The sequence below is a fragment of the Sebastes umbrosus genome, chromosome 8 (genome assembly GCF_015220745.1).
Source record: "Sebastes umbrosus isolate fSebUmb1 chromosome 8, fSebUmb1.pri, whole genome shotgun sequence".
Lineage (NCBI taxonomy): Eukaryota > Metazoa > Chordata > Actinopteri > Perciformes > Sebastidae > Sebastes > Sebastes umbrosus.
Window position 1 is genome coordinate 7,468,617 of NC_051276.1, and position 13,364 is coordinate 7,481,980.

General features: G+C 40.7%; 1 protein-coding gene across 1 annotated transcript in view; it reads left to right on the forward strand.

Annotated features, from left to right (window-relative positions):
* The first annotated feature begins 2,055 nt into the window (after window positions 1-2,055).
* LOC119493512 (protein crumbs homolog 1-like) overlaps window positions 2,056-13,364 on the forward strand; it is a 33,916-nt gene continuing 22,607 nt past the window's right edge. The window contains exons 1-3 of the mRNA XM_037778874.1: window positions 2,056-2,303; window positions 9,628-10,326; window positions 11,826-12,021. Coding sequence (XP_037634802.1) covers window positions 2,234-2,303; window positions 9,628-10,326; window positions 11,826-12,021 — 965 coding nt within the window. The 5' untranslated portion in view covers window positions 2,056-2,233. The remainder of the gene's footprint in view (window positions 2,304-9,627; window positions 10,327-11,825; window positions 12,022-13,364) is intronic.

Here is a 13,364-nt window from a genome sequence, read left to right on the forward strand (position 1 = left end):
CAGTATATATTAAATACATTTGTATACCTCACTTTCCCCTGACAGAAAGACAGACCTACAGACAAGCAGAGAGACTGTCAGCATCCTCAGGCCTGGCTGAGACTCCACGTCAGCCTGCTGTCTATTTCTCTATTGTGTTGCTGCTTTAATGCTCAGCAGCCAGTCACTGAGGAATGTGAAGCTGTGGAGCTGCTGTGACTCACTACTTCACACATTTGCATGTCGCTTGTTGAAGGCCACCCGTACCCCCCCCCCTCGACTGCCCCTCCTCCTCCTGCCCCACCCCGCGCCGGAGTGTTTAATTAAACTTTTTTTGTTGTTGTGAACGCAGCAGGTTGGAGTTTAAGCCCGACGCTGGGATCATGACCAGGAGATGTGGTTGGGGGTGGGAGTGTGTGTGTGGGAGTGGGGGTGAGTAAGGCATTCGTCTACCTACCATAGAGGCCTCCTCCAACCAGATAGGTGCTGGGTAAGCTCCCTCTAACCCTGCTCCCAAAGGTGGGGGTGGAAGTTGAGGGAACTGGGGAGCAACAATCCACAACCTACACTTGAAAGTGCAAATTTAGGGTACTTCATGAGAAAGTTGTCTTAGTTAAACACTGAAAAGTCGATAACACGGTGTGTTTACTTTCTCAATATTTAGCCTAAACTAAAGTGTTAGTGTGGTCAGCCTAAACCCAGTCTCGAACCCATCGGCTATCGGTCTGCCGACGGATAAGCCTCTAGGGACAAGGGGCTATATTTCTGGGGTTCTGGTGTAGCCAGTGGATATCCACACCAAGAGTTCCCTTTCTGTGCCCCAGCTCATTGTTTAGAGTCCGATTACAACTTGAGAAGCAAGACTAGGAGTTTCGAAAAAGAAAAAAATACCTGTAAAGTGCCTAAAATGGCGTATTGTCACATGACCTATGACATCATCATTTGAGGTATCGACTATTCCTTCGCAATTTAGCGTTACATCAGTTGGAGGGTTATACCTGCCGAATTTGAAACAAATCTAATAAACCCTCTGGGAGGAGTTTGAAAAAGATTGCACAAATGTTTTAAAATAAAAAAAAAATAATTTTACAGACAACACTTCTGGTTGGGGGAAGCTAATGGAAGTCAAGGGAAATATGTCCAAAATGATGAGAGCAATGTAGGTACCAAATTTTGCGAATATCGGAGAAACTATGTCCCAACTAAGGCCTTTCACCCGTCAGGGGGCGCTATGGAGCTAAACACGCATGAACCCAATCGCTGTATAGTATATTCTCCCAAGGTTCACAGGTTTTGGTGTGTGTGCCAAGTTTCGTGAGTTTTCGAGTATACCAAGGGTGTCAAAAATGCGTTCACAGGCTAAAAGTGATTAGGGGGCGTGCCACGCTCAAGCCCAATTGTGTCATCAAATTGAAATAACTACTTGTTTGAACATGGGTGCAAAGTTTCATAAGTTTTTGTGCATCCTTAAGTCCTCAAACATGTTTGTAAAATTAAAATGAATGCATGACATCCAACATGGCTGACTTCCTGTTGGGGAAAAAAGAAAAAAGTTAATATGTTCTTAAAGATGAGAGCCATGATCCCACTGAATTCTATAAACATCGAACGAACTTAATCCCAACCCTGGCGTGTGTTTGGAGAGCTATGGAGCCCGCTGGCCAGGCCCGAGCCCAATCACCTCAGAACTGTGCAATTTTCACCCGTACTGAAGTGTGTGCCAATTTTTGTGAGTTTTCGAGCATCCCGAGCCCCTCAAAAATGTGATTGTGCAGCAGAATAATAATCTCTACAAAAACAATAGGTTCCTCGGCAATAGGTTCCTTTTTTTCCAGGCCATGAACCGTTGGGCCCCAGGCACTTTCGTGTTCGGTCCCTAAATATAGAAATAATGGCAGTGATCGGTGAGTCCGGTTCTCAACTGGTGAAGAGAGAAACAGATAAGCAGTGGTTCAGTCCAATCCAGTATTCCAGCTCATGTCTTCATCCCCTCACTCTCTTGCCGGGGCGATTACTCTGCTTTACTCCAGCCCTGCTTGGTCTCCAGTGAGACTCACACACACTCCATAACACACATTCACACACACACACTCAGTCCAGTCAGTCCCAGGGGTCAGGCATGTAGGTGCCGGAGTTCTACTCTTTAGCGGCAAACTTGGAGCAGCCTGGATGGAGCGCTGCAGTGTGCTGGATGGAGAACCTGTGGAATGACAGCATCCTTGTATACACTGACTGTTTGTGACCCTGTTTTACCATGGAATTTGGACGAGCTTGGTCCAGATATCAGAGGACGGTGCTGATCACCATGATGATGTTCAAACTGGGTAAGGCTTCAGCATGTGCAGTTTACTACTACTACTGCAGAAATGTAAACACATCACCTTAATATCTACATTCATGCCATACATACACAAGTAGGAACTTTTAGGCAGTTTTTAGGGGAACAATTCACAATTCCATCCACAATTGTAACTGTATCCTTTGCTTCTGTGTGAAGTTCACAACATTACAGCAGTAATACAGCAGTATACAACATTGTGTTCAGTATGTGTGCACATGTATGGCCATGATGTGTGTGTTTAGAGCCACTACAGGGCCATCCCGTAGAAGTAAATGGTTTGGTAGGTTTGGTAACCCTTTATTTTATGGGTCTGTACTTTAATAATTTCTAAGAAGTTTCCTGGAAAGAATCATGTATTTTTAAATATAGGGAACATATAGACAATGTTCAATTGGTACACATCAATAATAATAATGTTCTCTAATGAATTGCTAGCATAACCTGGTGGGTCTTTTAGTCGTATAACATACAAATATGTGAAATTTGTCAACCATTGCACATATGGAGAAAAATACAATTAGTAATAAATAAAGAACTCAATCATAAACGATCAATGAAATACATATTTTGCCTGTAATTAGTATTACAAAGTTCTTTCCAGGCAACTTCCTAAGAAATTATCAGGATTTTTTTCTAGGAAATTCACAGGTAGTTTTACTTATTTATTAAATAAAAGCATCAAAGTTTACTTTTAATTGCAAAGCAAGAAATCCATGTTTTAACACCAGTTTAAGCAGTGTCATTGGTTTAGTATACACTATAGTGTAATGATAACAGTGTAATGGATCCAAGTGATGTTATCAATAAAACTATGATTTCTAAAGATATCTGTTTTTATGTGTAGGTTAGTCAGTTCTCGACACAAATCACAACTCCCTGATTCCTAACAGATAACGAACTAATTTAACAGGATCTAATTAGTTTCGTTATGACTCTCTCATGTGTGATGAATCTGCAGCTAGTCCTGGGGTGTGTGCGTGTGTGTGTGTGTGTGTGGGAGGGGGTGTGGTTCGGGGGGGTTCTTGGTCGACCCCACCACCTTATGAAACCCTGTTGACCTATTTTTCCCGCGACCTTCATTTGTGTGAAGCGTCTGAAGCTCGTTTAAACGGTGGCGGGATTGGCTGAGGGTGGCATTGTTGGAGATCTCCATGGTAACGAGCTGAGCGTCCGGCTGCACTGCTACACAGCTTTTTTTGTCTTTGCTTTGAATGGAAGGAGTGATGGGTATTAAGGAGCATGGCAAGAGACCTGGCACTCTGAGCTCTTGAGAATTTAAAGAAAAAGATGAAAACACTAACGGGAAGCAGAGTACATGTGATGATGAAGACGAGGTGAACAGGAATTTTAAGATGCAGGGTTTGCCTAGTACTTTATTCAAGACTTCCTTTGAAAGAAAAGTACACAAAAGAACATCCATAGCATTTGCCAAACAATTTACTAAAAGGAAACTGCTTAAAAAGTTACGGATTTAAGTGGAAAAGGTCCAAAAAATGCAGGACCTTTATAGCTTCAATCAAACCAAGCCTGAACAACAGCAGTTTTAGGAAAGAGAAATGATTTGATTTAAAACTGCAAGTAGTAGTTCTAACAAGAGTTGGGAACTAGTGACCCAAAAACATTAAACATATGGGAGTACAAGCATCCACACTAAATGTATGCAAAAGCTAAACCTAGTACTTAAGTATTCCCCCTTTTAAGGAAAACAGTTTTAAAATCAGTGAGGAGCCAAACTCCTCATTAGGCCTACTCTTAATACCAGAAAAAAACACACTGTGATTTTGAGATCATTGTAATTATAATGACTGGTCCTATGACTCTATAATTTGTCAAATACAAGTTAAAAAGAATCACGTATTTTACCCCCAAACTAGACAAAAACTTTGTGCTGGAAATGAAGCAGTCTTTGAGGCAGCTCACACAGGAGACAAAAGGATGTGCGTCTCTGACTCAGTGTGTAACTGTGACTGATTCAGAGAGGATTTGTGCATTTTTGTTGTATAAAGCAAAGCAGCCACCTGCTGTGGAGCCTCCGGAGCACAAAGATGAACTCAGGCAGAGCTGCTAGTCTCTTGTGGTGATTCAATAAAATTCCTCTGAGCCCAACTTGTGCGTTAGGCAGGGGCTTCCCTTTCTCTGTGATTCATAGCGCTGCTGCTTCCTCTGCCCTTTAGCGAGTCTCTCTGTTGACTTTGTGTCGCTGTTTTCGTGACTCGGGGTAAATACTTTCTCTGGCTCTGTCCCTGCTTTTTGCACCTGCCAAGAATGAAAGAAGTCCTATCTTATTTAAGAATGTCTTTATCTCATTTGATATGGTATTTTAAGACATGCGGAAGCTCTTAAAAACTCTTAAAAAGCACAACTCTCACAACCAAGCCCTTTGATTTCTACTGAATCATTAAAAACGGTTCACAAATATAAAGGCTCTAACTTCCTAAAACAGCTGACCACTGTAGTTTTTTATCACATTAATGCTCAAAAAGGAACAAATTGTGCATTTGTTGGGGATTATTTTCAGCGGTGGATTAATCCAAGTTTAGTGCTCTAGTGAGTCTTTGTGGAAGCAGGACGGTGTATGCAGGACTGAGTCAAAATAAACTAAAGTCTGTGTGTTCATGGTAATGAAGGAACATGTCACCCAGGGCAACAGGTGGCTCAATGGTGTGTTTTTAATGTTTTTTGGACAACAACAGCGCTCTAATTCTTTAAAAGATTGTGTGAAGTTTAAAAGTTATTTGTGTTAGCAACATGCATCTATGTTATCTACTGCACAAGCCTATAGCATTATCTTGAGACTCTTAACGTAATTTCTTACACATCTTGCAAATAAAAACACAAATCTTATTGAAGAGTATTTTGTTAAAGTTTAGGTTGAAGTTAAATTTGCTCAGGGTGTTCCTAAATGTTAAACAGTGTGCAGTTTATGTGCTCAAAGCTGACTCAAGTGTGTGCTGCTGCACAAGACCACCTTAACATTAGGCTGCAAACAGATAAAATAACTTGAGTTGGAGGCATGAGCCGTTCAGATTGATGAAGATGCAGTGTAGACTTTATTCCATAACAATGTGCTTCCTCAGATCTGAAGATTAGAGTAGCAACTGAATGTACAAAATAATCCATATAAATATGTCGAATGCTCGGGTTGACCCTGTTAATGTTTAGCTTAAATTTATGTCTGTCCTACTTTTACTAGTAAGGCAAATTAACCCCAGAATGTCCTTTGTTACCACTGTTACTAATGTATTGCATAATATGAATTGTTTGTATTTTTATTCAACATACACGTTTATCTATATGGATTATAGTTCAACATATTTTTTGCTCCAGAAGTGATAAATAAGATGTCACAGTGCTTCGATTTAAAGCTTTGGAGATGGTGTGTTGTCAGTAAAATGTCAGTCAGTGCTGTGTATCCATGCTCCTGCTTCCTTTTCAAGTTATCATACTTATTTGCTGTTGAATGTAAAAAAATATACTGTATATATACTAAAAACTTTACATAAAGTTAGAGTTCATGTTCCTAAACGTTGGTTATTTCTTGGCCTGTTCATACTAATGAAGATGAACATCTTTTATTTTAAATCAGGTTGGTTTTCCTGCTTTTCAATTGGTTTTAAGATTCATTTTAGGATTTGATTTTTCAAAACCTGCATATACATTTCACATAGCAAGTAGACTTCATCAAAGCAGGATGAAGTAACAGCATTACATGTGAATTGACTCCCTCCTTTGCATCAGAGGGAGTAGTGATATGTCTATGTTAATGTTCTGAAAAGACTCTGTGAGGTCTCTGGAGCTCTGGAGTCCCTTCAACCTGCCAAGAGTCAGTGTCTCTGCTCAGTGTTATTGTTAAACTGTGATGCTGGTACCAGTCAGTGCCAGGGATCGACCCTGTCTGGCCATAACCATGATCTATGAAGTGCTGAGTAACGGGGAGGAGGGGTTAGGAGGAGCTGTTATCAGCGCCCTGGAATGTGTGAAGGGTTGATTGGGTTTAGATGGAGGGGTGAAGAGTGAGGAGACCCTCACTGTCTCCGTCAGACCTCTCCTATACAGGATTCATGAGATTACAGGTAGTGCAGGTTAAAGTGCACGGTTCCAACTGAGTTCAGCTTTAAATCCCAGGCCAGGGAAAGATCTCGGCTCTCTTTGACAAGGGAGGCGAAAAGAGAACAATAATGAGGAGATAGTAAAAAATGATCTCAGTACATGTGAGAGCCAAGTGAGGGAGGGAAAAAGAGGGAGGTGATGCAAGACAGAGGAAATGACACTTCTGAAAAAGACATCACAGCTTAGGTTGAGATAAGGAGGACGAAACAGGCAAAAACATACCATCAAACCTGGGTCAATTAACACATTGTGTAGCATTTGGCTGTGAAAATAGCAGATTGAAGGATTTACTGCATTAACATCCTTTATAAAAAAAAAAGAGTCATCCTATCGCTGTGTAAACTTTCATAGTTCTTAGAAAAAAACACAGTTTGCAATGTTATTGTCAAATGCATGTTATGAAGGTTCTCTGTTGGTCAGAAGTGTCACATGTTTTACAGTTTACATGAATAAAAAGCAACACTTACATTTGTTGGCAGCAGGAATAATTGCAGGTAATGTGTTATACTCATTTTTTATTGGTGACCTGTTGACAACCCATTCCAATTTATCCCACCCATCTAAGTGGGTAGATATGGAGTCTCGAGTGTGTCACTGCAATAATCATAGACTTCCTCAGTGTTTCATTATTATCAAATATATTGAGGAATAAATAAATAAAAAAATAAATAAAATTATATATATACATCATTTATCACCAAACATCAGCATGTTAGTATACAGGGTGGCTGTAGACTTTTAGTCGTGTTTGGTGGCACACTGCTTATATGTCTTTAAATCAAAGACAGACAAACTAATTGTGAAATCGAATAACATACATTTGTAAATGGAATAACAAAAAGTAACCATTAAAAGCCTTTTGAGATTTTGCAGAGTAACTCAGCATTTAAAGATAGAATAAGGAATCATCATCATCCTTTGACTGCAACCGTTCAATGCAAATGTGATTTATTAGTTAAGTGCAAATTACTTTTGATAAATGTAGCAATTTTTCAATTGATTTCAATTCAACTGAAAAATGTCTACAATTATTCCAGTGGCACACTTTAAACTCTAGTCTATAGATTGGGAGTTAGCAATTCAAAAAACATTTCCACTCCTCATAAATTCCCTTACTGAGGCCTGATTGCACTTCACTGCTACTCATTCTGACTGTGTAAACATCAGCTTTTAGGTTATGAACAATGGGGCTTATTACCAGCATTCAAATTAAAACAGAGGAAGCACAAACAACGGATTTATCAGGTATGAGGATGGTGGGAGGAGAAGTGAGAGGCTGATGTGAGGATGAAGACTTGGTGTTAGAGCAGAAGAAGGAAGGAAGTGTTAGCAGATGCATGTGAGAGGAACTGGAGGGGTGTTAAAGTGGATGCAGTGGGAAATGAGAAATGTAGGTGTTGCAGTGAAAGTATAAACACATTGTTACTCGCATGTTTTTGTTGATGACTTGCTAGCTGATTCCATGCATTTCTGATTATGGGTGCTTGTGGCACCTTGTTACGAGACACAGGGGGAAAAGGTGTCAGAATTGGCCTAGTTGACATACCTGTGATTCATCTGCCTTAGAGTGGATATAGAAGATTTTGTAGCAGTACTATGCAACTTTTGAAAGAAATACTTGCACAATTTACCTCTTACAATTGAAAAACTGAATTCATAAGAGATATAATGCCCTTGCCTAATAATACACTCAGGAGTTTTGCTGCCACGGCCTTACTTGGTCTGGTATGATCATTATCTCATGGTGGTCGTACCTCTCCAGGAAGCATGTTTGGTGTTTCCTGCTCGTGGTCCACTTGCTCTCATACCATCATGTAATTTCCACTTTTGGCAATAGTCTTAGGCAATAAATAAGTAAGTAAATAAATAAATAAATAAAATGAGTGAGGCTAAACTTTTGACCACATAATGGTGCTACACCACAGGCTATTGAAATATTCAAGAAGGTTCTCCCCCTGTGGAACATGAATGCATTTAGCGAGTGCATTGTGTGAAGTCAGAACTTTAGTGTAATAAAGATGCAAATGCCAGGCCATGTCAGTATGATCCATTCTCTATGGGCCACGATTAACCAGAAATAATTCCCTAGCAATTCAACCATCAGATACCTTGAGTGCAAAGTTAACAATTTGGCATGGGGACAGCTCAAGAAGAGAGTTCATAGAGTTTCCAGGAGGGTTCATCCTCTGGAGACCATGACGTGTTAAGTCAGATCTCTTATGTGTACAAGTAGATACAAGTGGTGATAAAGAATGGTCAGATAGTTGTGAACCAGGGGGAGCATGAACATCCACTACACCTAGGCCAGTAGTTGTTAATCTATCTTGCTCTGAACCAACATGTTGGACAGATGGACCAACTGGTGGTCAGACTGGAAGCAACTATGCGGTTCATGTTTTGTGTGATTCTCAGATAATCATTGCATTTATCAGGTTAGTAATATCCCTATTGTTCTACACATCACAGTCTGAAGTCACAAACTGTGTACAAACAGCAATGAGTGAAACTCTCATTGACGACACTGACAGCTGCTAGCTTATTCTCATAATACGTTTACTTTTAACACCATCTGCTGTGACCTTAAGTCCAGAGGAAATATAGGGTCCTTTCACCTTTAGCACCTAAAGGTCAGCGTTATAGGTAGACCACTGTATAAGCCGCAGGGTAATGCAGATAAAGCTTACAAGGGAAGGGCACTGTATACCTGTGGGCTCATCACAATGAGCAACCTGTGTCACATTATACATAGTCATTTTATCAATTTTTAAAAAAATCAAAATATTGATTGGAGCAATTAGAAAGCTTCATTCTGTTGTACATTTAGATGCACATCAGCAACCATCAGAAATGGTTCACCTTGAATGGTCTTGACCTTCGTGTGGCAGTGGGGAATCAAGGCTCTGCATCAAAGAATGAAGCTTTAAACATATCACAGCCAATTTCATTTGCATATAAATAAAAGCACACAACATTATTAAACAACTATAAGGGAATAAAATGACTCATGCGTAATATACACACCAGATGTTTTGGGCAGTATGATGCATGTCAATCATTTTTAATTGTGTACATTTACCTTACACAAAAAATTGGCACCTTACCTCTCTCTATCCCCTGTCTTGTAAGAAAGACATATTTTTTTTATAGAAAAATGTTGCCTATTCCATCTTTAATTGCAATTCTCTCTTCCATTCCAGGTCTACTGTGCACAGCAGCAGCAGACAAGTGTTTGTCATTTCCTTGCAACAATAATGCCACATGTGTTGACCACCACGGTGACTATGCGTGCCTGTGCCCCAAAGGACCGGTGTGGTACATGGGCAAAAACTGCGATGAGCTGTATGACGCCTGTATCATGACGTCACCTTGCACCAACTGTACTAGCGAACCTGGCACAGACAATTTTACCTGCCACTGCCCGGACGGCTTCACGGGGCTCAACTGCACCCTGGATGTAGATGAATGTCAGAGCAACCCCTGCGAAGGTATCCATTCCAATTGTGTCAACGGAGTCAATGGCTATTCCTGCCACTGCCCCCTGGGGTTGGGAGGGGAGGACTGCCAGGATAATGTGACCACTTGCTTAGAGGAAACATGCCAGAATGGTGGCACCTGTATGGACATCCCTGACGTTGGGCACAGGTGCCAGTGTGCAGCTGGGTACCAGGGGGTGAACTGTGAGGAGAACATTGATGAATGCCAGTCTGAGCCCTGTCAGAATGGAGCCATCTGTAAAGACGGGGTTAACGCCTACCAGTGTTTCTGTGTGCCTGGATTTCAAGGCTACCACTGTGACTTGGACATCAACGAGTGTGCCTCCCAACCATGTCAAAACAATGGCACATGCCTGGATGAGTCGGATCACTACAGGTGTGACTGCGTTCCAGGCTTCAAAGGTAAGTCACTGTGTGTAGGGTTCGATTTTTGAAAGGTGAAACGTTTGTTGTTGGATGGAGATTCTTGGCAAATTATCTTTTGATATGAAAATATTTGACCATTAAAACAGCAATCCAATTATGAGACACTTGTACTCACCATTTAAATGCAAGGCTGGATTACCAAGAGGATAATCCCCCAGACCCTCGGGGGGTTAGCGTTAAAAGGCCAATTCAATGTGTGGCAATAGATTTGTGGTAATTTTGCTGATTTGATTTAAAAACATATATTTTGGTGCTACCAATACTGACTGACACACAACGAACCTGGGATAGGATAGCATCGCAGAATCGGAGTTCTTGTTGGATTTGCCATTTCAATCCAATTATCTTTAGGAAGTAGGTCCATATTGGATGATTCACCACCAATACTAATGTTCAGGGCCAATAAACAAAGTGGTGTGCCCATTATGCATAGACTGTATATGAGAAGTGGACACCGTGATGTCGCCCATTGGTTTGTGGACTACTGTTTTGAAACCTTGAGTTCCCTGCATTCCAGTCATGTAACCACAATCTTTGTTGTGTTTAAGCTGCCTAACCATAACCATAACCATAACCATACTTTATTTTCCATAACCATGATCTTTCCCTAATCTTAACCATTGGTTTGGTCATTCCTAACCTGTTTGACTTGCAACCCCAGAAAACAAAGCTAAGTCTGCTTGGGACTCCTCATTTCATAGTTTGCATCAATCAGCGGGTTTTGACCAGTTCAACCAAAGACTGATTCTTGCCTCTGAGATTTATTTTTATTTTTATTGAAGACATTTAAAGAGACCCAAATAAGTAAAAGTGTTCAATAATGCACAAGAAAAGCTGACAAAATTAGAAATAAATTACAATATATATGAGAAACATTTTTTTTTCTGCCTTCCTTTTCTGTTAAACATCCTTCAACCTGTCATATTGATACCAGCGAGTTGAGAACAAGCACCATAAACGTTGGCACTGGACGTAAAAAAAATGCATTCAATATCAATGTCTTTGACTGGTGATAGGGCTGGAAGTCATCTTGATTCTTAAAACTTGTTTTGATGTTGTTTTTGGTGGGTTTGGAGTAAGATTTGATTAAAAGGTTCATGGCACCACTGTTATGCTGACCATGCTGTTATGCAGCATTCAGTGACTTTAAATGATAGTTTTCAGGAGTATTCAAACAAATCACTAGATCTTTCAATGAAAATCATCATTAATTTTTGGGCGTGAGATTAGTACAGTCAGTACGGATAGATTGCTTTATTTGTATCTTTGTATAAGGGGTCAAGCTTTTATACCATTGACTACATGATAAGAGGTTGCATGGCTCTGTTTAAGTAGCATTAGTCTGTGCGTTGCTGCAGCTGAGTTCTTGGCAGCTCATGTGTTATTGTGTTGTGTCTGTACGTGTGCTAAGATAATTAAGTGGGTTGCCAATCTCCCTCCTTGGCCCACTGCCATCCCCACTCTGTCCCCTGCAGGGATTAATTGTGAGGTGGAGATAGACGAGTGCGAGGTGCATCCCTGCCATAACGGCGCCACCTGCCGAGACCACGTTGCCACATACACATGTGAGTGTATGGCCGGCTTCCAGGGCCAAGACTGTGAGGTCAACATTGATGAATGTGCCAGCATTCCCTGTTTGAATCGGGGCAAGTGCATAGACGGGGTCAACAGGTAAGATCACACACACACAACCACACATGTTTATACAGCCTGCGCATACCACACACATACTATTTTAGTGCAGTTAGAATGATTTGGGGTTTTGAAACGCAATACCTCATGGATAAACAGTTACATTGATACATACCTATGGACTGTACATTTGAGGTAGAATGCAAATCACTCATACATTGAGTTAGACTGGTGGTAGTACGTGATTATCGTTATTATATGTTTAACCATATTGGTTTAAAATTAGTGCACATTTCTATATGACTTTTCTATACGCCCTCTCATGTTGAGCCTGGTAAGGCCGACGTGTAATCCAGGGTCTTGTGACAGTCTGAGACTCCATGGCAGACATTAAAGTTGATCAGGGATAATAATTAATCCACTTACTGTCGGTAATTCTGATGAGTCATTAGACGGCTAGAGGTGCTGAGAATACCTGGTAGTAACACAGATTGGAACAGCAGGGAGTGCAGATGATGAGTAGGATGTTATATTTTACACTCAGGGACAAGATAAGTGCTGTAAAATGGTCCAGAAAACAGTAGATTATAGTGCAGGTTTGGACAAGAAGATGAAGTTGTTTGACGACACCCAGATCAGCTGATCATACGTCTATGCAATTTCTCTTGAGGTTTTCTGCTTTTAATCGCAGTCTTTGCAACGACGAGTGCCGTCATCTCTTTAACCATGTTTGTTTCTAAATATCATTTATCATCGTTGAAGATTCCGAGCAAGACTATGTAACTTGAAGAAGAAATTGCACATTCTTCGTTTTATAACTGAAAAGATGAATTCATAAGGAATGACCATTCTCATCCCAACTCGTCACATACTGCCGCTTTGTCACAGCCCTTGGCGTCGCTTAATTAGGTTTAGGAAAAAACAACATGGTTTGGCTTTAAACTACAACGTTTGGAAAGTGAAAATGAAACTGAACGTTGGGACACGAATGAACAGTTGATTGTAATGGGAAAGTGAAATTTTATGCACGGGACATGAACAGCGGTCTCCTGGATGAAAGCCTTGTGTTTGTTGGGCCCATCCATTTCCCCTCCCAACCGCTTTGTGTGTGCCTTTTCACTCTTTAAACTACGACAACTTTACTGTTGCCGCAGATGATTTTATATTGTAGTTGATGGAAAGCCTGGTGCGTCTCATACCGGCACTAAAGTGTGTCTTGTCTGCTGACGGCCGTGACAAAGCGTTGGTTTTAAGGCTGTCAAAGTTAGCACAATAATAACACGATAATAAAACATTAACGCAACTTGCGATTTTTAGGTTGTAGCGGGCTCAGATTTAAAGCTAGAGTGAAGATACTGATATCATATGAAACTAAAAAAGCC